Below are 22,100 nucleotides of genomic sequence, written 5' to 3' on the forward strand. Positions count from 1 at the left end.
CTGCAGTGTAGGAGGCAGTCAGTATGAAGCAATAGAGAGACCAAGGAAACAGATGTGAATAAATACTTGTCTTATATTCACATGGTGTGTGTGTGTGTGTGTGAGAGAGAGAGAGAGAGAGAGAGGGAGAGAGAGAAAAAGAGAGAGAGAGCTTGATGGTAAAGTTCTGAATCGAGCTTCTTGTACTTAGGCAGGGCCTCTATGCAGGTAGCGAGTTAAGAGGCTCGTGCTTTACTAAAATACATTTCAGGTATAGGCTCAAATCCAAAATGTCTACTTTCATTCTTTTATACTTTCCTACTTCTTATTTTTTGAAACTTACTTCACTGTCTCTTATGTGTTTTGAATTCCCCTCTCCCCATCCTCTCCTGCTCCAGTCCTCCACCAGCATGACTTCCTCTGTTTCCTTAGTGCTGGTCTATCCACCAAACCCTCTCATGGGTCTGACATTTAGCACACCAAATGTGCTTTCATTTTTCTGAATATTTATTTTACTGGAGTTAGTGATGTTCATTGTATACTGGTGGCACGGCGGTCGTGACCAAATCAGAAAGTAACTATACAGCAGGCTGTCTGAATGTGAAAGCGTTCTGTGTGTTGCACTGGCGCTGAGGATTTTTTTTCCTCCCCTTTTTTTTCTGTCAGTGTAATTTGACGCACCAGTGAAAAGAGCAGGAAGACCAGGCTTCCACCTGCATTTCAATGCCTCCATTTATTTTTGAATTAACCCGGACGCTGTGCTGTTCTCTCTCTCCTCCAGTGTCATGTGAGAGTGAGGGAGCACCTCTTTGCACTAAAGCGAGTGTGAACGGGACAAACAGTGCTATTGTTAGGCTTTTTATTAGATTTCTACTCAATTATCCTAATGCTCTGGACAGGCAGTGAGGATAACCATGACCAGTGCTATATATAGTATCCCAAGGAGCTACACTATTATGCCAGATCATTTGCATTATGTTTTCCATAACAAACATTGCATATGTTGGGGCATATGTTTTTTATTTACTGTACAGTAAATAGCCTGATTCCTTGAAAATACACGGTCCTGTTGCATACTGTAAATACACGGGTTTGAACCTGTTTAGTCATGCACCCAGTCCATACAAAATCTTGTCTGACAATCAAGCCCTCTGTGCCAGCAATCAGCTCCTCTGCTTTTTCTACAGATAGGTCGATTGTGTTCTGTAAGAAAGGCTACAGTGTGCTACCATGTGCTTGAATCAATGCAGACATGATTCGGCCAGTGTGTGCCCGTCACCCAGCTGCGCTCTCAGATAGCTATCTCTCTATTTACCACTCGGAGAGCGGGAACGCATAGAATGGTCTCTCTGTTCAGCCGGACTAGTTTAGTTGAAGCCGTGACATCGGGGAGAAAAAGTAAATTAAAGGTGCTTATATAACGGGGGTCTGGAGCTGGTAGTCTGGGTGTGCTTACAGGCTGGAGAAATCAGCTTTGTTACAGGGTTAATAAATTAATATTAGCTTAAGGCAATGTCAGACAGCAGATTTCAGAAATAATTTTCTGAAATAATATTGTTCTGTACCATTTCACATTTATTCCACTGGTAGTTGCTTTATTTAGGAAATTCAGCTGAAATTTTACTGCATGATCTCTTAGATGATTTGTATACACTCACATGTATTGAAATGTAAAAATAAAATTTTATGGTCTGTAAATGGGAAATTGGGGCCCGAATAGGAATCAGTGGAACACAGGGCTGCTCTGTGTGAAGGAGTGAAATATGGACCTAGTGTGAGGAACAGGAAGGGGGGTGTATTGGTACAAACACACATGTATGTGCAGGCTTATACACAGATCAACAGTTACCACTTCAGGGCCACACGGATAAAAAGTTTTCACAGTCAGTTGAGCTTTGCAAGTGCTCTGTTAATGCCAGCGTTGCTGATGAGTTTGATGTACTGTGTCACGGCAGTGCTTCTTCTGCTGACACAGTACTTAATGCGCCAATGCTCAGGCCCGATGTCACTTCTTCAGGCTCTTCACTCTTACAATAGCGTGACTAGAGCTGCTTTTACTTAAGCTTGATTTACATATGGCAAATTCCATTTGCTTTGTGTTCCTAGATAATGTTACAGATTGCATTACTTAGGTAAAATTATGCATATGTACATGTCACTAGCTGTGGCTTCAGGGTACAGTTTTTGCATATGCTTGAAATTTTAACTTCCTCTAAACCTGAAGCAAAAGCTGTTGGCCATTCTAGCATGCTCAAAGTCCTCTAACATTAAGATGGTTTGATAGAAGAGTCAGTTCTGAATGTTTTTACTCAGCACCAGCAGTGAGAAGAGCTCTCATGTTTCTTCGTCAGCAGCAGTCCTGCACAAACAAAGGGGGCCAAAGCCCAAGCTGACGCAGTGTCTCCCAGCACCAGGCTTCTCTCATGGAGGTCCTTTTAAACAAAGATGAGAGAGGATTATTTACACAGTCCAGACTGGATGCCTGTTCTTCAGTTTGTGTTGAAAGATGCACAACTTCAGTACTTTTTTAAACAACTCTTCTTAGGGCTGCTGGCCAAGATTTAATTATATTTTTGGTTTGTATACATGAATCTAGCGATGAAGCACTGTACTTTTGACTCAATACAGATATATAGTCCAGTAATGTACTGTTGATCAACATCACAAGCACTTTGTTACAGTGATTAAATGTTTAGTGTAATCTCTTAATTGGATCCATGCTTGAAATGCTTGTAGTACAAACGTGGCATGTTCCCTTGTGGCGCATTCTGCACAGAGCTGTTCACAGTAATGGCGCATGTTTGTCAGCGCTGCCTGGGACCCTGGTGCTCTGTAGACAGGATGAGACAAAGCCTAAAGTTAAATCTAAGATTCTGCTTTGTTTTCTTATTCAAGCAGGAAATAAAGGAACAATAATCAACCCCACCAGACAAAGTAAACAAAGCTGGCCTCCATCTTTCCTTTCTGGCAAACACTCACCCATTCCACAACCAGCACCAGTATTTGAATTTATGGTTCAAAACTTCTGAAATAACACACAGAATAAACAATCCAGTTTTATCCAGACAGAGCCTCACTTTGCTTTCAACTCTAAATATTATGTAAAAAAAAAAAAAAAAAAAGGAGGGCAACATGGAACTTTTATTATCCATGTGTCATGAAATGTTTTCTTTGTTATTTGTTATGACTTCAGATTGCTGCTTGCTCTCAAAGCCAGAGAAGCGTGTCCACTGGAGGCCATTCACTTAAAACAACAGAGAAAATGGCGAGAAACGTCTTCTCATGCTAAGCACAACAGTGGACAAACACAGGCTTATCTGGATTTACTACTGACTGCTGTGTGTTGAGAAAATATTTTCTTTGGTCCGTTTTGGGAAAAATCCATAGACATAAAAAAAAAATGGCTGGAACATCCAACCCTTCGTTCTTAGTTCTGGCTGCATGTCATGTTTTCTCCCCAGTGCAATTGTACACAGTATACTTGACCTGCATTTTACCCTGCAAATGCTCCTAAACACATTTTGAATTTTCTGGAAAATGTTACTCTAGTTTCATTTGTGTTTTGCGGCTTTTATATAATAAGCAGCAATAATGATTAGCACAGCAGTATTGCAGAAAACTTACATACTACAGGTTCAACAAGGTTAAGATGAAAATAATGATAGAGGACAGTTTTTTTACAGATGAAAAAAAAGCATTAAATAAAAATGTGTCTGAAATTATAATAATCAGTATTTTACCAGGAAGTGCTATGAAAGTCTATTGGTCTTTATGCTGACCTAAAAAACCCATGGCATAAGATGAAACAGCTATACACTATTGTTCAAAATCACCCAGAGGCATAAAGTGATCAAGTTCGACAATAAACTGTACACCAAGTATTTAGTGCAGATGGTTGTATTTAGTGCAGATGGTTAAGATCCGTTTTCCCAAGTTCGGTTTTCAGTCTATGCCCACACCTGTTAACTGTAACTTACTCTCTGAAAAAGAAGAGTGATCTTTCAAATCTTGTTTGTCATTCCGCCTCTGTTGTAGACCAGGAGTGCCTTCTCCACAGATTATTATCTTGTTAAATGCTTGCTTTGACAGGATTTTAAGTACTATGTACACTGAGGTGTGACTGTGTGTGTGTGTGTGTGTGTGTGTGTGTGCATGCTTTTTTGTGTAATGTGTATAGAATGAAGCTTGGTCAAGTTCATGTTTATTATCACAGATGCTGTCACAGATGGTTACAGAGTGATTTTGCACACTTCACTTTAGTCATTCAGGTCAGCAGGAGGACACTGACCAGAGCAGTTTAGCCACTTCAGACTCTTCAGAAGGCTAGCTGTTGGGCTATAAGGCAATAAAACTCTGAAAAGTTACTTCTGAGATGTTTAATGAAAATCTTAGCATACCTTATAAAATATGTTTTAATTGAGGTTCAAATATACACCAAACCCACCAGCACAACTATAGGTCATCAGAGTTAACATACATGCTAGGGTTTTGTTGGCTGTTGGCTTTGTTGGCTAGATCATGTTCAGTGAGAACATTTTTAGAGAAGTAACACCAGATCCAAACGTATCTAGGTCAGGATTTTAACAAGCATCTCATGGCAGGAAGGAGGTGCTGTCTCTTTCCTCTACTGATGTCTTCGTATTGTATATTAACTTTTGTATTCAACAGCTAGTTCACTACAAGTTCTTTTTTCTGTTGTGTTGATTTTAACAAGCCTAGGACAGACATTTGTTGTAAGATGAAGATCCGTGAGAAGCTGATGTCAGCCTACCCAGCTGTAGTGCCCCATCTATTTCTGAACAGCTGCAGAGGGCTAAGAGTATGAAGACTCAAGCATCAGGCATTCAACATTACTCTTCCAGACCACATATATTTTGTTGTGTCTGTTAGGAATTCTGCACGTTTGATGTTTTATAAGCATGGTCCTCAGAGACTTTAAGGCAAATAGCAGCCACACTTACTTGCAAGGAGTGACCGTACATTTTAATGGCTTAAGCAGAACCACAAAAAAACGTGAGAATTACATTCCATCAAATGAAAAGCATGTAATATTAATTGCTGAATCAAGCCTTTATTTCTTTTCTTTTTTTTTTTTTTTTTTTTACAGTTTAATAGCTAGTTTCCATTTTTATGTCCGCATTTGTCTTTTTGAGTTCGTGCAAGATCATGTGTACCATTTTTCTGCATTGTTAACACCAAGTAATACTTATTTATGAATCAGTGCATAGATTTGAAAGGATGGATGTTCGGACCACTGGGATGTATAATATTCATCATCCCTTAACTCTTTATTGTTGCATCCTGTTTAAAGAGATGTCTCTGTTTCATTAGATGTAGAGATAAGCCCCCTGCACTGAATGACATATGGAAAGGAGGAAGGAGAGAGGGATATCCTCTGAAACTAATATCATATTTGGAGTGTGGATGAGATTTTGGATAGCCTTCACCCCGTCACCCTGAGTCCTCTTCACCCAGAGAGAGGCAGAGATTTATCCTTCGAGCAGGAGGCTTTGATGTGCAGAGCCAGGCTGTCGTGCTAAGCCACACGCCAGAAGGTCCTGGCTCTGATGTCCCAGGTGGAGAAGTGCAGCTTTAATGGAAGATCTCCTGTTACAGTCAGCCCACGGTTGGAGAGGTTGTGCCCTGAGATATGTTTGAAGTTGAGCTGCACTGAGACTAGAGACCTTCTGCCTACATATGTTGACAGATGTGCATCATGCTTCCTGACAGCGCAGTGTGGGCTCCCTTAAGTTTTGGCTTTCGTTTTTTAAAAAGGGAAAATCACTGAATATATGAATTAATTATTTCTAAATAGAGCTGCAGAATGATAATGTAAATGATAATCAGAATTTCTTTGGTCAACATTGAAATCTCTGTAATTTATTGCAGTTTAGGAAGAAAGTATGAAAACAAGGTTTCTTTCAAGCATTTCTGTTCCTTAGGCACAATAATTTTAAATAAAACACCATACGAGTTGAAACATATAAATTAATAAATATGCCACGGTATGTGACCGAACGTATGAATAGGAAGCCTGTCATTTACTGCACCAGGTACAATACGCAGCAATATGCCATGAAAGCCAGCTCTAGCTATTCATTACTATCACAATCCATTATGGAAGGAATCAACCATGGTGGACCATGCTGTTATAGGAAAAGGCAGAGAGCTGTTACCACCCCAAGGTTGATTATTTTCCAATAATTGCAAGTTCCAAAGTGTTTTATTCCTTTTATACCACAGTGATTTGCCACCTGTTACAAGTTTTATTTTAATAATGAATAATACAGTGGATATAAAAAATCTACACACTCCTGTTAAAATGGCAGGTTTTTCCATGGTAAATCAAATGTTTTGGAAAATTTTTACCTCTGTCCTGATTGATACCTTTCGACAATGGGACTCTGTACAGGCTTTGTAAGCTCTTTGCAGACCATGGCTTCAGAAGTCAGATGAAACCAAGATGATGTCGACAAAATCCTACAGAAACAGATGGTCTTTATTTGGAGTTAATCAGAATAATTTCACTGATGACAGCTGTATGATAATGACTTTTGAACATGAGATTTTGGTTGATTTGATCGGTTCATTCTGAACAAAGCCACATCCCAATTATAAAAGTGTGTGCACACTTATGCAACCAGGTTATTTTTCCTATTTTTCCCTAAAATGTTTCTGATTGTTTTCACTTAATTTTTATACATTGTAATTTCATATTGAGGGTGAAAAAAGCTCTGACAAGATTTATCTTGGTTTCATTTTTTACATCACAAAAACCTGCCATTTTAACAGAGGTGTGTACACTTTACGTCATACTTTATAACCATTTATAGTTACATTTAATGTTGTGGAGGCCCGTGACAAGTTAGTTGTGATTATCATTTACATTAGATTCAATTCAATTCAATTTTATTTGTATAGCCCTTTTAATAATTTACATTGACACAAAGCATCTTTACAGAAATATGTAAATTCAGGATATAAATTTTAAAATTATAAATTTATCCCTAATTTAAGGCCCAATAGCAAGCCAGAGGCGATGATGACAAGGAAAAACTCCCTTAGATGATATGAGAAAGAAACCTTGAGAGGAACCAGACTCAAAAGGGAAGCCATCCTCATCTGGGTGACAAAGGATAGTGAAAAAAAAATTCCCTTCTATAACTGTGTACTACATGGACAAAAAGTGCAATTGTGTAACCAGGAAATTCATTATAGTTTTAACATGCAGTCTGTTTTGTTGAAGTTATCAAACTGTTCACTGATTGAGACTTGAGTGCAAAACTGTTTGTGGCAAATTGCAGTCCTAAAGCTATCTTAGCAATTGCAGTCCAAAGCCATCTTCATGGTTCTAAGTGGTACCATCCACAGTAATCTCATGCGTCTTTAGTTTTTCCCTCATCAGCCTCTCTTTTTTCTCTTTCTTGAAATTAATAAGATAAAAAAACACAGCTTATCATGATACAGTGAAACTGGAAAGCACAAAGTCCTCTGTCTTGAAGATTATCTCATGGCACAAAGCTTTCTGAACATTATAGAGCGCTGAAACTTGCAACTACTTCCATAAACCTTACAGAAACCTTCATCATATCAATGATTACAGATTTTATTCTTTGTTAAACAACACATTTTAATAAGTTTATTATTAGCCCTTGATTATGTAGAGTGTCTGCCGTACAAGTCTGTCTGAATCAGCTGTTGCTACGAAAGCCTACCATTTGGATCACAGCCTGCACTTCTGTCAGAAAAAATTCATCACATTCTGACCAATCAGATTCAAGAATTCAACAGTGCTGTCATATAAGTGTAAATAACTGACACCCAAAATTATGATAAAAATGGGATTAATTGTGCAGACCTAATTGTACCCTTTCTCTCTGATTCTGTTGTGCCTCATCCATCTCCAAGACTAGCAGAATTCTGTGTACTCTCATGCAGTCCAAAGTTCTGTACTGTCTACATACTACTGTACATGTACTATACATCCTGTAAACATGGCACAGCATTACTTATTGGGCCAAAAGCCTGTGTTTAAAATCATATTAAATACTATATAATAAGGCAAGCTGTTCTCTAGTGGTAGCTAGTGGTATTCCAACAGGCTGCCACCTATTCCTCTATACTCAAGATATAATATTTTTGAGGTAGATGTGTAAATAGAAGCTAAAGCATTATTTGATGAGCCATTGAGTAGATTAGTGCCCTTACCTGCACCCCCAAGATTGTGAGTGATAAATTTGTGTCTCTGCCATATGCTAGCCTTATAGGTTTATTCTCCATTCTGCCACAGTGCAGAAATGTGTTAAGGATTTAAGGTTAGTGTGTATCAGGGAGATGTTTGTGGATAAAGGGAGTGAGGCCTCCTTACAGTTAAACCAATGCTGTTTTTCTTTTGTCCCAAACAGCCCTGTTTCTCTCATTTCTCTCCCTCCTCATCTGGTTTCTATCAGACCTGCTCTCACTGCCAGCCAACCTTCTCCATCACTCTTCTCTCTCTCTCTCTCTCTCTCTCTCTCTCGCTCTCTCTCTCTCTCTCTTTCTCACCCCCCATCTCTCTCTCTCTCTCTCGCTCTTTCTAGCACATGGACACATTTTTGTTATGCACACACACACGCATTCACACTCTCTTCCTCATAGACATTATTATTAACTCTCTCTCTCTCTGTCTCTCTCTCTCACAGACACACACACACACACTATTATTCTCTCATTCTCTCACCATCTTCCTCGTGGTGTGGAACAGGCTCCGGCCCCCTGTCAAAGCTCTGGCACTACTCTAATTCTCCACAGCTCACACCAGCATCTTGAATCCATCAGTGTTGTCACATATGCCCAGCTCTTCAGTATGGCGCAGCCCCCTACCAGGAACCACTACTGTAACTGTCCCTCCTCATATCACTCTTTGGAATCGTCTCTATTTTTCTGGATCTGACGTTACCTCTAGTAGGTTTTTCATTCAACATTTGTGAGAATTCAGAAATTGTGCTTAAGAAAGCGTGAATGGTAATTAAAGATATTTGAAATCTATCAAAGAAATAGCGCTTAGCTGAAGTGGAAAAAGGGTTTGGCTGTGCATGTGAACACATCAGCTTGTTGCTTGCTCTGCAGAATATTCCTATATCATTCTTTTCTTGCTTAACATTTTGAAGACTCCTTTTTTTTCTGCTCACTTTATCTATATATCTATCACACTCCTTTCTAGTTGTCTGTATTCTTTCCTTTTTATAATTGTTGTCTTCTTCTGTTGAGTATTAATGATGAACAAGTGCTTTTTAATTTATTTCGTGTGCCCCTCCTTTTTAAGTACTCATTTTCATGACCATCTGAAGACATTAAATCATTGCACTAACAGTTTTCATGGACTTCAGTGAGATTTGATCATACGTAATTAAATAGCTTTGCACATTGATGCTATAATGTGTTTTCTTGCCCTGAGTTCATACAGTGCAGCATTTAGCTCATAATTAAATTTACCTCCTTACAAGGGATGAAATTAAATTACTGTATGTTGAATCAGCCATCGGTTGATTAGGTAATTTTAATGCATCTGCTGCAGCATTCAGCCTCAGCATTTGAATGTTAGCATGCTTGTATATTTTAGCATTGTGAGTATAGCTTCTTGTGTTAAAAAGTCCACTGTCGATGATGGAGAACATTTCCCTATACTGATTTATTTAAGGCTACATATTAACTGTCCTGGACTAAATTTAGAGACTAGTGATTTTCTGGCTGACCCATCCGTATTTCTATTCTGAGGATTATTCTCACACCTGCTAATGTTTCCCTCACACCTTCCTTTCGTAATATTATTAAACAACAACCTGGCCCAATACCATTTCACACTGAATGCACAACACTATTTTTACATTAATAATTGCACAAAAATTGATCAATCTCAAAAGCAAATACCTGGCATATTGCTCTATGCTAAATATTTCTCTCCCTCCCACTCCTCCCCTTTGCTAATTATTAGAGCTCCACAGACAGATGCACCCCTGTTCACAGATGGATGAGATGCTGGGCAGGTTGCCCATGGATGTCCAATTTTCTCTCTCCCCTCTCTACTGATTATAGCTCATACACATTCCCAGTCATACCTGAGCTACACTCATTACAAGGCAGAGTCATTGAATGACACAGATAGAATCAGTAGAAATAGCTAAAAGCTTCTTATGCAGTGGTATGCACATTATTCTGTGTATGTGATAGTGATTTGGCGTGTAACTCTTTTTGTTGCATGTAGCACTGTTAAGAGCTAGAAAAGTGCCGTACATTTAATTATTGAATCTCATTTTGGCACCATTTAGAATTCTTTGCCATATTAGTGTTTTTCTGTACAATATTGTACATTTTAAGAATTAATAAATGTATTATAAATAAATAGTTTTTGGCCAATGAAGACTGTAAAAGTGAAATGAAATTTGTTTAAATAGAAGTGGTTGAAAGAGATTACCAAGCTTCTGTGTGGTCTGATCATTACTATCTTTCTGTGGTGTACTCTTTAATACCCCCCAGTTGGCAGTTTGATCCAGTTGCTCAAAAGCAGAATTATTTTGGGTGGTTTTCTTCTTCCCGTCTCATACAGTCCTTCACATTGCACGATAAACACATACTGGGATTTTTGTCTGCAGTGGTGGTGTTTTTAGAATGTGATTCACTTGTGAAGCCTTTTGGCTTTAGCATTATTCCTTTAAAGTTTGGTGGTGTTCTTCAAAACAGACTATGACCTTCCGCTAAGAGGCTTATTAATATGGAAAGTATTGCTTTAAAGGATATTTCTTTAAAGTTGCTTTGTGCCTCATTTCAGGAACTGACTTGATTTCAGAGTCATTTCACCTCTAGGCTTGACCTTATTGAAACTGGTCCATGTGAAGTCTTTTTTGTTTTTTCTCCATCCTTTTCTGAAGCCTGGTCTCTGAAGGTCCCTCAGGTCCTCTTGGGACACATAACCCACTTCTCTAAAAATAACCATTAGTACAAAGCGGTGGGGTTACAGCAGTGCACGGTGAGTGGCCCCATTTTGGCATGTTACTCTATAAGCACTGATCGATTTCACTTCTGCTAAATGCATCAGACTGCCTATTAAAAAAAAAAAAAACTGCTGAGCATTAAGGGTGGAAGGTTTTGTATTTGAATATCCTGTTACTCTGTGTTGCCAAAACTATAGCTCACAAGCCTTTAACAGCAGATTTCGGTTCTCCTTCCATAGACCAGGTAGATGTATGAGACTTATAACAGATACATGTTGCCACTATGTATGCCCACTGCTCAGACTAGGCTTATTTTGTCTGGTCCAGCATTATCTTTCAAAATATCACTCAGCAAAACCATGCACAGGGAATTTCAATGTCTTTTCCAGTCTCTAGCTTGTGAAAAGTATTGAGACATAGCTTGTGCTCTCCAGAAATAGTATGACTGACATTACAAGAGACACTGACACTACCTGTCTTATAGAGGGCCCTTTTTAAACAAGCCTTTAGCACCACCACCCCTCCCTCATGATGAAGATGGATAAGATTACTCCCTTCACTGTCTCTGACCCTGAGCAATGGCCTGGCTGACCCTCTCCCCTCTCCACTCCTTGACCTCGTTTTACGAGGGCATGGCCTCGGTCACTGAGCCCTCGACATGGTGGTTCTGCTCCTTCACGCACGGCTTGCACTCTCTCTGAAGCCAGCACTACATACATCCTCCTTAACCATCTCCAGATAAAGGGAGCATTGAGGGACACTCTCCCATCCTCTCCACCCCACCCCTCCATGGCCCTCCCTGTATGGACGTGAGCTAGGGTAAGGAGAAGTGAAGGGGTGGATGAAAGCTCTCTTTGGCTAAATGCAAATCCCCTTTACTCCTGATGCTGGAGTTTTCCACTCACACAGCTGCCTTTCCCTCTATCAGTGGGAGTTCTGCAGAACAGAAGGGACTTTCCATGAGATTCTGGCTCTGAACTGAACCCAAGCCCCTCTCCCTCTAAACCGGTGCAGCCTCTCTCCTCTCCGGGGAGCTGGGTGGGGTCGTGTGGCCCTATATCCAGAGGTCACAACCCCTGACTTTCAATTAGCACTTTTGGTATTGTGTCCCCTCTAGTTTCAGAGGTAGGACCTGGTTAAAAAGAAGAGGGGGTGGTTGCTTTGCAACACAATGCCTCAATAAGCAGTCCATACAGTTTTCCCCATCAGTGGTGTAAACAAGCATGGAGAAAAGGATTAGTTAAGAGAGCCATTGAGGTCTTTGATTGACTTAATCTGTCTTTAGGGGATAGGAAGTTCGATGGGTTCCCAGTACTCTAGGGATGACCTCTTCCTGCTCTCCCTGCTCCACCACAGAACTCCCTCCCTCTCTGCTCCTGGTCATAGACTACTAAGTAGGTGCAATACATTTGCTTTTACCATTGCTCAGCTAGAGGTCTTCAGAAAAACCTTATTACTTCAAACTTTTCCCAATAGTTTCCCAATGGTTTCCCACCAAAATTCAATTCCTAATGAGGTGTTCAAGATGTGTTTTGACAATAGATTGTTGAGGACCATCTCACACAGTCACTTACAGTTTAAACTGTGATACATTCTGCATGTTTAACTCACATTCTACCTTCTTTCCATGCTGTACTCCCTGGGTAAATACACTGAGCCAAAGAGCTGTTAAATGCATTTGAACCAGCTCAAATTCATTCATACAGTTACAGCAGTGGTCACTTCCTGTAGAGTACCTAAATCCATTTGTATTGCTGCCTGTCGGGCCAAGCAGCAGCTCCTTTGTAGGTCTATGCTCAGTCCCTGTAGTCTGCACTACCTCTTTCACTGCACACTATCCACTTTCCTCCAATAACCAGCATTTACTCTACACACTCTGCATCAGACAGTATAGACCTTATTAGAGCTTTTTGTTCATCTGGATGGTGCTGCAGATGAACTGCAGGGATCTGCTCTGGCAAATACCTCCAGTATTAGTAGGAATGACAAAGTGCTCTCTCCTCTCTGGCCACTGATTTACAGTCAAACAAAGCATGGCCTTTGTCCACTGAGTCCATTGTGTTCCATGATTGTAGGATGTTCAAATACCTCAACAACAAATTCTTGTATATTCTAGTCTGCTGAGTTGAATTTACATTTATGTTTTGGTGTTGCCTTGCAATGGGAAGAGTGTAAATGTGAGCGTGTCTCTCTATCGCATACCTAGCTATGCCTTTAGGGAAGGTGAAAGGTGTGTGTGTGTGTGTGTGTGTGTATTTTGTGACTGTTTCTATGCCAAGCTGTGGCCTGTATTTTTCGCCGTGTGCTGAAGGAACTTTGGAACAAGAAATAAAGATTCCTCCTGAGATACCTTTTTTGGACAAACCTCAGAACTGAGATTTCGCGAAGAGACTTTGTGTTTGGTGCCAATTTTAAACCACTTTGTGCTCTGCTTAATGTTTTAACTCAGCAGGTTAGCGTGTTTATCCTATGCCTGTTTATCTTTTTCTCAGAATTGCTCCACCAAAGAAGGAGCTCGAATGACACAGCTGTCTGCTTTGAGGACATGGATAAAGGTATTCTGTAAATAGTTTGGTATGTCCTGATTGTTTTCACATGTTTTTCCAGCAGAAGTCATTCTGGCCGTGACTTCATTCTCATTTTATTGTTTCAGCATAGCACAGCGCCTGTCGTCATTTAACTGTTCTCTCAGCTCTGGGGTCTGGTTAAAAAAAAAAAAAAAAAAGTCTATCAAACACTACCTAAAGAGGAACGTTCCAGAGGCTTTAACTCAAAATGAGCACTAAACAGTCTCATGCCACAATCCCACACACACTCACGCTCCCACCCTAGAAGCTGGAGAAAAGTGGAAGAGAGAAAGAAGAGCAGAGGGCAAGAGAGTAAATGGGGGAGAGTGAGAGTGGGGGTAGACTCATCTGTCAGTGCTGAAAGCTTGGAACAGGGTGGAGAACATGCTTAAGTGTTTGCAGGTGTCTTTGGAGAGAAGACTTTAGAAAGCTTCACAGAAAGCTTGTGTGTCTTATCAGATATTAAACACAGTTGCAGACTTGAATCAGACCTTTCTCGTAATCTACCACTTTGGAACATGTCCAACTGTTGCTGATGTCTTTTATTTTTTGTCTTCCTTTATTCTGGGTGTTGCACCTGGCCTCTCTCACCTCAAGGTCATCCAGTAGTTGGACACTTTGACCTGCGTTATCGTTTCTTTTTATCCAAAGCGTGACATTTAAAAGTTATGCTGAAAGACGAGAACTTCTCACACCACCTGGCTTTCTGTGTGAAACCTCTTTTCTGAAACCTCTCTTCTGTCCTTTTTGGCATATATAATTCTGTTTGTTTGTAGAGTCCTGGAGAAAAGAAGAGATGTGTGAAATTGCTGAATAGCTTTGAGACATGAGTAAAAATAGTGAGCTGCTTTTCATGTCAAAAAGCATGTGATAAGGAAAGGGATAGAATGACCTGACCTCTGAAATAAATATACACAGACATGCTCTGGGTGCTTCTAATTCAGGTTGTACCTTTTCATGCCTTGTAAATACAAATAACCTGTTATTGAAAGTTGATCTTTTCATATCTGATCAAGTCTGCAGCACACCTCTTTCCATATTCATTATTGTCTGGCTGTGCTGTTTGATGCAAAGAGGGTGCACCACAGACCTTTATTTGAAAGGTATGGCATGTCATATCTTCAATCTCACTCTTACCAAATTTCAAATGAAGCGGTGGTGTACATTAGACTATATTTGCACTGCCTCTTCAAAGATGTCCTTGAGTTTCCTAATAGCTATAAGGGCATGGGAACAAATTTAACCCTGCACTTACCAACAAATTTAACACTGCACCTATTTCCTGTGGAGAAGCAATTTCCTATCTTCAGAGAGAAGCTTATCATAATAAGTGAGTAGGATAGACAGGAAACCCATGTCCCAGCTATAACACTCCTTTGATATAAGGCATCAAGAAAAGATGGAGCTTTTAGTGTGTATTGCTCCTGAAAAGTAATTTCACAGGACATTCGAAGGATTCATTTGTCTGGTTCATAAACTGTCATTCCTTTCAGCAAGCTGAGAAGACACTTGACACTCCAGTGTGGACGAAACAAACACATTTTAGCATAGTTGCAAGAAAAAAGGGAACACTTTGGAATTACTTGTATGAATTACTCATAAAATGTAGTCTGATCTTTATTTACGTCCATAATTGTTGAGATGAGACTTTGTGCTGGTAATGGAAGGACATTACAGAGGAAGTCACTGCTTCTGAGAGAAAAAAAAAACATCTCAAGTTTGCAAAACATCACCTGTATATTCCACAGCACTTCTTGAACAATGTTCTGTGGACAGTTTCTGGCAGAAATGTACAATGCAGTGTTTGGGGAAAAAAAAAGACCGTACACACCAACACCAAAGTCTCATCCACCTGTGAAGCATGCTAGAGGGAGCATCATGGTTTGAGTCTTGTTTGCAGCCTCAGGGCCTAGACAGCTTGCGCATAGAATTGAAAATTGTATCAAGAATTTTTACAGGAGTGAGTCAGGGTAACATCTTGGCGCCTGAAACTAATAGAAGTCGGAGGACACAAAACGACAATGACCAAAAAACTCAAGTAAATTAACAGGGGGAAGGAGAAAAAAAATGGTTTTGAATGTCATGACCTGAAGAGGGCTGTTTACACAAGAAATATTAATGATTTGGGTTTACATACTTTTTTCCAGCACAGACTGTGAGGATTAATTAGTGTGTTCAGTAAAGACATAATTATTAGTTGCAGTTTTATCTGTTGTTAGTTTAGGCAGAATTTGTTTGTCTAGTATCTGCACATTATTATCAAATGGAGGAAGGTCAGACCATGTTTCATGAGTAATTAATGTACAGGTAATTTCTGGTTCCACAAAGCGTTCACAAAACTTTTCTTGCAACTGTACAAGAATCAAACATCTGTCCTATTGTTCCAAATGGAAGTTTTCAGAATAGCTGCTCCTACAGTCAATTCAAAGGAAAAGTTTAAACAAATGTTTCTCAGTTTCACCATGACTTCAAAACAAACTCATAAGCACATTCCTAATTAGAAAAGCAGAGAGCTCTTCTTAAAAGTATTAAAGTGTCTGGTCTCTTCCTCAGCTGAGGACACTCTTCTCAGCAGTGTCTGTCTGCTTGCTTTATTCTGGATGTCTTTGCCGTGCTGTTTGGATCCTTCTGCACAGCTGTGAATATTTGCTAAGGCCCACATAGAAAGTGAAATCATTGCCTTTGCACTCAGACTTCAAACACTTGGCAGGCCACTGGGCATCATGGCGTTCTCAAGAGGAGCAGCAAAAAGGCCAGAGCTAGCTGAAGAGGTGAACAGCTGCCTGGGGGAGACTCTTCTTTGAAGCATTGATACTGGGAAATCTTTTCAAACAATAAGCTCCCTCTCCCTCATTCATTGCCTCATTCATAGTCTCTAATGGAGCCTGTATAAAAGTATCTTTAGAAACATATCTATGGCAGTTTTGCTGAATGCTATATAGTGCTCCATGTCACCATTACCAAGCCTATTTGGATCTGAATACCTGAAGGCTGTTTACATGCATTTCAAGCTTCAAAGAAGTTCTTTTTCCACCAGTCTAACTCCCACTCACTCCATCCTTCTTACTCATAAGCACACACTGTGCATTTGTCACTTTTGCCTCCACTCTGAGGTGCTGTAATCATACTAGATTGTTTGTAGCCCCAGGATTCTCATACAGGCCTGAACTTTGTCCATCCGCTCGCCACAAACAGGCCTCACTGTATGCAGCTTATGGATGTTGTGCTGTGGTTCCTGGAGGTCCTGCTCTCCTCTGAACCCCCAGCCAGTACCATTTCACACACTCCCTCCTTGTTTATCTTCTCTGAGTGTTCTCTCAGAGACATGGATCTGGAATTACATTGGTTTCAGCTTTTAAACAGCTTTTAAACATTGCCATGTTGTCTGGATATAGTTATTGTGTTTGCCATTTTAATGTCTTTATACAGTGTGAAGTTTATTTTCATATTAATTCTTCTAGAGCCCTTTTATGTATGCAGTGTTTAATATCCATCAAATAGAAGTGGTCCCATTTCAGAACTGACCCTGATTTGACCCAATTGCAGAACGCAAACCGAGTGTATTGCGGTTTGCTGGCAGCATTTTTTTTTTTAAATGCAAGCAAAATAAGTGTCATGCTATGCAGAATTATGATGTATTCTGGCTATCAGAGCTGAGGAACACAAAAAAGTCATGCTGAATACAGTTCATGAAAATATTGATGTTTTTTAGTTCTTAGTTCTGTATTCCTTGTACTCTATCATCATTATTTCTATGCATGCTTGCAAAATTTTCTTTACATTTATCTTTGCTAATATCTTTCCTAATCTTCCAATAAATGAAAGATTTCTGCAAGTATTGTTCCAACACTGCCCCTTTCCACTTGCCTCTCTGCCAGTGTTTTCTGGTTTGCCTAAATCTATGCAGTCTGAAACTGAATCAGACTAAGTTCTCTGATTTGTACTGTGTAATTTTAGTAGGTTATTTTTTTGGTAGCTTTTGTGGATTGTATTGTACCTCTAAAACTTCAACACAGTTTTCTTTAAAGGCACATTGATACATTAAAGGGGATGTTTCTGGCCTGTGAAACACTCAACAGCTACCACTATGTAACAACCTCTACCATGGCCTGGGCTATCAGAGCTGATTGCAGATACTGGATGCTTTCTGCAGTCATGGGACTCTCCCTGCATTCAAGCAGTCTTCTTTCTGGACTCTCTGTGTGCCATTCGTGTACGCTTCACTGATCAGGCTAAGTGCCTGCGTGGCCTCCAGGTCCTGCCTCCTCCCCGCAAATGATGTTTGTTTGTTTAGCTTCTTGAAAGAGTTGTTTTATAGCTTGTATAACAGTGGTGGAAAGATGATAAACAGCCATAAATAATTGTTTGTATAGTAAAACGAATATTATATCAAATCTGGGCATTTACAAAATTGTGATTATACCTGATGAACTGCATAAACATAATATGAGTAATTGTGATCAATTGTTTTAATCTTTTAACAAACCTATCAATAAAGCATGCCTTTTTCATTATTCATTTATTATTTATTCATCATTAATTCATTCCTTCATCTTCAGTAACTACTTTATCCTGGTCATGGTGGATCTGGAGCCTATCTCAGGAACACTGAAAGTGAGGCAGGAATAAGCCCTTGATGGAATGCCACTCCGTCACTAGGCGACATGCACACACACATTCATTCGCACCTAAGGCAATTCAGAGCTAATCCTCCTACTGGCAGGTTTTTGGTAGAGGAAACTCACATGGACACGGGAGGACATATGAAATTCCACACATAGTAAATTGAGCTCAGCGACCCTGGAGCTGTGAGAACGCAATGCTGTCTGCTGTACCACTGTGTCACTGCTTTCTTATTATAGTGCAGATATTTTAAATAATGTCATCGAATTTTAAAACCTGGTATCACATTGCTCTGACATTGTACACACCTTGAGATACATTATGAATGAACTTTTTCCATTTCATATCACAGGAGCTCAACGAACAGGAGCAGGCCTGGAGCTAATGTCAGTTCAGCAGCGGTCTGGCCAAAGGGACAGCCAGTCTCCCACTATCAGCATCGTAGAAAGTGATTCAGACTCATTCAGCGACGTGTTCTAGCACCTGTGGAGCTATCCCTGTGTCATGTCTCCTGCAGGTCTCAGTGGGCAGGAGCTGAGGAAATCTCTATCAGACTGAGTGGAGCTGTGGGACCAGGGTGAATTATTTATCACTGTGCCTTGGGAAAGGATGAAATGATATGTCTTGTGGTTAGTGTGAGAGTGTTTTGCTTAATGGTTTATGGCACCACACTTGCCATAACTAGATCTGCCTGAACATGTGATACTGTGCCATTCAGGTGGTTTTAATTGTGTGAAAAGGAAAATGTGCTTATTGGTTAGTCATACATATAGGTTTTGCACTTTCAAACCAATAAATTTTTTTATCACTAAAGATCACTGGTTGTTTAATATCTGTTTCACTGACATTTTGGTGTTTTCCATTCACGTTCATCCTTAATTTAACGACATCGCGATTTCAAGAAATGGTTATTTCAGTTTGTGTTTGCTCTCAAACACATGGCTTCGTGGAATGTACCCTATTATGATAATGGCCAGAGCATTACATTACGTGACTGGGTTTCACCTCATTACTGCCAGGCAATTATTCTTCTAGAGAAAGCAGTACAGTTTATCAGATGTTGCTTTGCAGCCTGCTGCAGTGATGATGCCCGTCTAATGAGCATCCTGTTTACTTTCCAGCAGCTCAGCCAAGATAAAGAATGCCTCACGTCTTCACCAGCAAACTGAACAACAGTGTTGGCAATTAAGGCAATTATGAGTTGAGTTTCTCACTTAACGTGTGGAGAACTATTACATATACAAACATAAGCAGCCTGTGTAATAAATGCTTTGTATCTGAACATAATGAAAATATTTAATATAATGTCAAGACATTCTCCAAACTACAAAGCATATTTCTCATACTGACAGTGAAGATATGCTTGAGTACATTATGAACTTTTTCCTGCTTATTCCAGGTTTCATCAAGGAAAGAGGGTGATAAACTGCTGTGTTCTATACTGAGAGACCCTGCGAGAATGAGATTTTTTTTAACAGCTTTGTTGCAGCCTCTGGTCTGATAAAAGGAGAAGATCTAGTGAGACAGGAAGTGACAGGTCTTGAAGTGAGCAGATACATGTGGTAAAGTGAGACTGACCAGCACTCCACATACCACAACAAAATTGCTTAGTGTCAGCATGCTTTATTTAAAAAAAAAAAAAAAAAACCCAATTGTATAAAATGTGGTTGTAGTACTGATGTCTTTCTCATTTTAACACATAGACAGAAATTCTCTATGATGCTAAGCAGCTGTTGGTCTGAAGTAAGAAAAACGTCTTTGTATAAAACGTATCTAATTGATATTTTCTGTATCTCTGATTCTTATTCTGCTCATACACTATTTGATTTAAAGGATTTTTGTTCTTTCAAAGAGCTGGTATTTGATGAGCACTGCATTAAAGCCAGAATACTGAAGGATCAGCCCAATAATGAAAAGCCAGCCTTGATCTGCTTGATTGGATTATAATGAGCGAGCGGTGATGGAGAGGGTCGGATCAGGCTGGTCTACAGAAGAGACTAAGCCACTTTTAAAAACCCCAGTGCTGGCCTGATATCACACACACTCTCTTAAATGTTTTCTAAAGACTAGGTTATGAGCCAAGAGTGGAGTCAGTTCATATCCACCCCTCCTCCTATAGCTCTTTCCAAAAAAAACCCTTTCAGTTCCAGTTAGCCAGCTGTTTATCAAAGCCAGATGTGTCAGTCAGGAAGCTGGTGGAAATCGAGCGTGACATTGACCACTCTTCTCTTGCGTGATGGAACACTGGGAAGACACCAAAAAAAAGACTTCACTGTTCCTCTCGGACAGCTTGGCCTTTCAAACCCAGGGGAGTTGGCCATAGCGTTTTAGATCTGTGCAGTCAGTCTACAGCCAGTGTAGAAGTCTAGGGTGAGCTGCAACAGGGATGTCCGAGAAGGATGTCCTTCGACTGAACCTTTTTTTATTAGCCTCGGAGAAGAAATTGAGCAATTTGCATTTAATCAAAGGGAGGGAAAATAAATCATGGTTATAGGGAGGCTGTGCAAATCTTTGCGTTTTATATTATTTCATCAACGCTGAAATGACGGCACTGTGAGAGTGCAAAATTAATGAGTAGATAGCCATCTACTGAATATATTAAGGTTTCAGATTTGCAGAGTTGGAGCTACATGGAGTGCTGACTGAGGTGTTTTGGCAGTATGCTAATGTCGCAGAATAAATATTGGAAAATAAATTAAGGCCACCCTTCATTAGAAAGTGCCGATGTGTGTGTTGCATGCCTGTCTGAGGACTGAACGCTTAATTGATGCTGAAGCACCTGTTAGTCATTCATATGTATGACAGCGGCGCCATGGTTTCATGAATAAATTATCCATATGCACAGATGCTTTAAAACCGCGTGGTTAAAAAATAGTGTTAAACCACACCAACAGGGTTTAAAATTGGCCAGAAACCTTCCTTAGGTAAATCTTGTTTTCTCCTTAAGACAGTTAACCTGAAACCAGTGAGATAAAAAGTAATATGTCTGTCACATCAGTGTGGGAGAGGCACAAGACAAATGGCTTTCTTAAAGGATTTTGGGGCAGTTGTGCATGCCTTTGAATCTGTTCCAGCTACTGGACACGAAAGCTCTGAAAAATGAGTGCCATTTGCACCAAGCAGTGATAAATAAGAGCACTTACACTTTAGCAGGATGTGAGTACTCAGACGCTCTGCCCATGACGTAGGAAGGGTCTGTTATCTTTTGTACTCTTTTCTAGCCAAAATCTTAAGAAAACTGAAGAACTCAATGTGTGTGGAATGCCACACTTTTTATGAAAACTTTTGAACACCATGAGCATTTCTGAGTAATATAGCACGTGGCTGTACAGGAAACGGTCAATGGTTGTATCTGCCATGGCAGTCGAATGGCTTCTTTTTTGTGAAAATTCGTTTTTGACCATGTTTATTGATGAAACATACCAAAATAACATTCCTTTCATTAAGCCTGGAATATTCACCTGCTCAGAGGCTCTTTCATTATTATCACACCCTGACATGCTAGGCTCATCTCTAAATCCTTCATTCCCCAAGACCAGGGGGCATCAATAATGAGTTCCCAATGCCAATTAGAAATTTATATGAAATGCCATTTTTTAATTAATAATCTAGAAACAGTTGTATACCACTTTCGAGGAGTCTCAGCACCGTGGGGGAATATAAGCACATCTTTAATGATGCTATTAAAGTTTCAGAGTGTGTGAGATGTGAGATTTTGTTTGGATACACACACCAGATTTTATCGCCATGCTTGGACGGTGTGGTTTTGAGCTTGTTAATTGATGTTTGGGAGACATCTGATAATCTGGCATGGTGTTTTAAGGGAGGCTCGCTGGGGATGCAGGCAGTGGGGGAGAAAATAAACTGGCCAGGAGCCAGTCAATTTTAAGTGCTGCGTTTTAGCACCAAGACTCCAGAATGTCGAGAAAGTTGATGAGTCCTTGTTTTCTAACAAGATAGG

At 39.9% G+C, this 22,100-nt stretch overlaps 1 protein-coding gene across 6 annotated transcripts in view; it reads left to right on the forward strand.

Moving 5' to 3' along the window:
• Positions 1 to 18,952, forward strand: part of kiaa0586 (KIAA0586 ortholog) — a 91,323-nt gene extending 72,371 nt beyond the window's left edge. For 4 of the 6 annotated variants that reach the window (XM_053237400.1, XM_053237402.1, XM_053237403.1 and 1 more), the window contains exons 32-33: positions 13,442 to 13,504; positions 18,492 to 18,952. In XM_053237400.1, the coding sequence (XP_053093375.1) occupies positions 13,442 to 13,504; positions 18,492 to 18,619 (191 nt within the window). In that variant the 3' untranslated portion in view covers positions 18,620 to 18,952. Of the gene's footprint in view, positions 1 to 13,441; positions 13,524 to 18,491 lie in introns of all 6 variants that reach the window. The other 2 variants (XM_053237405.1, XM_053237404.1) reach the window with 2 other exon arrangements.
• The last annotated feature ends 3,148 nt before the right edge of the window (positions 18,953 to 22,100 follow it).

Source organism: Pangasianodon hypophthalmus, chromosome 10 (assembly GCF_027358585.1).
Source record: "Pangasianodon hypophthalmus isolate fPanHyp1 chromosome 10, fPanHyp1.pri, whole genome shotgun sequence".
Classification (NCBI taxonomy): domain Eukaryota; kingdom Metazoa; phylum Chordata; class Actinopteri; order Siluriformes; family Pangasiidae; genus Pangasianodon; species Pangasianodon hypophthalmus.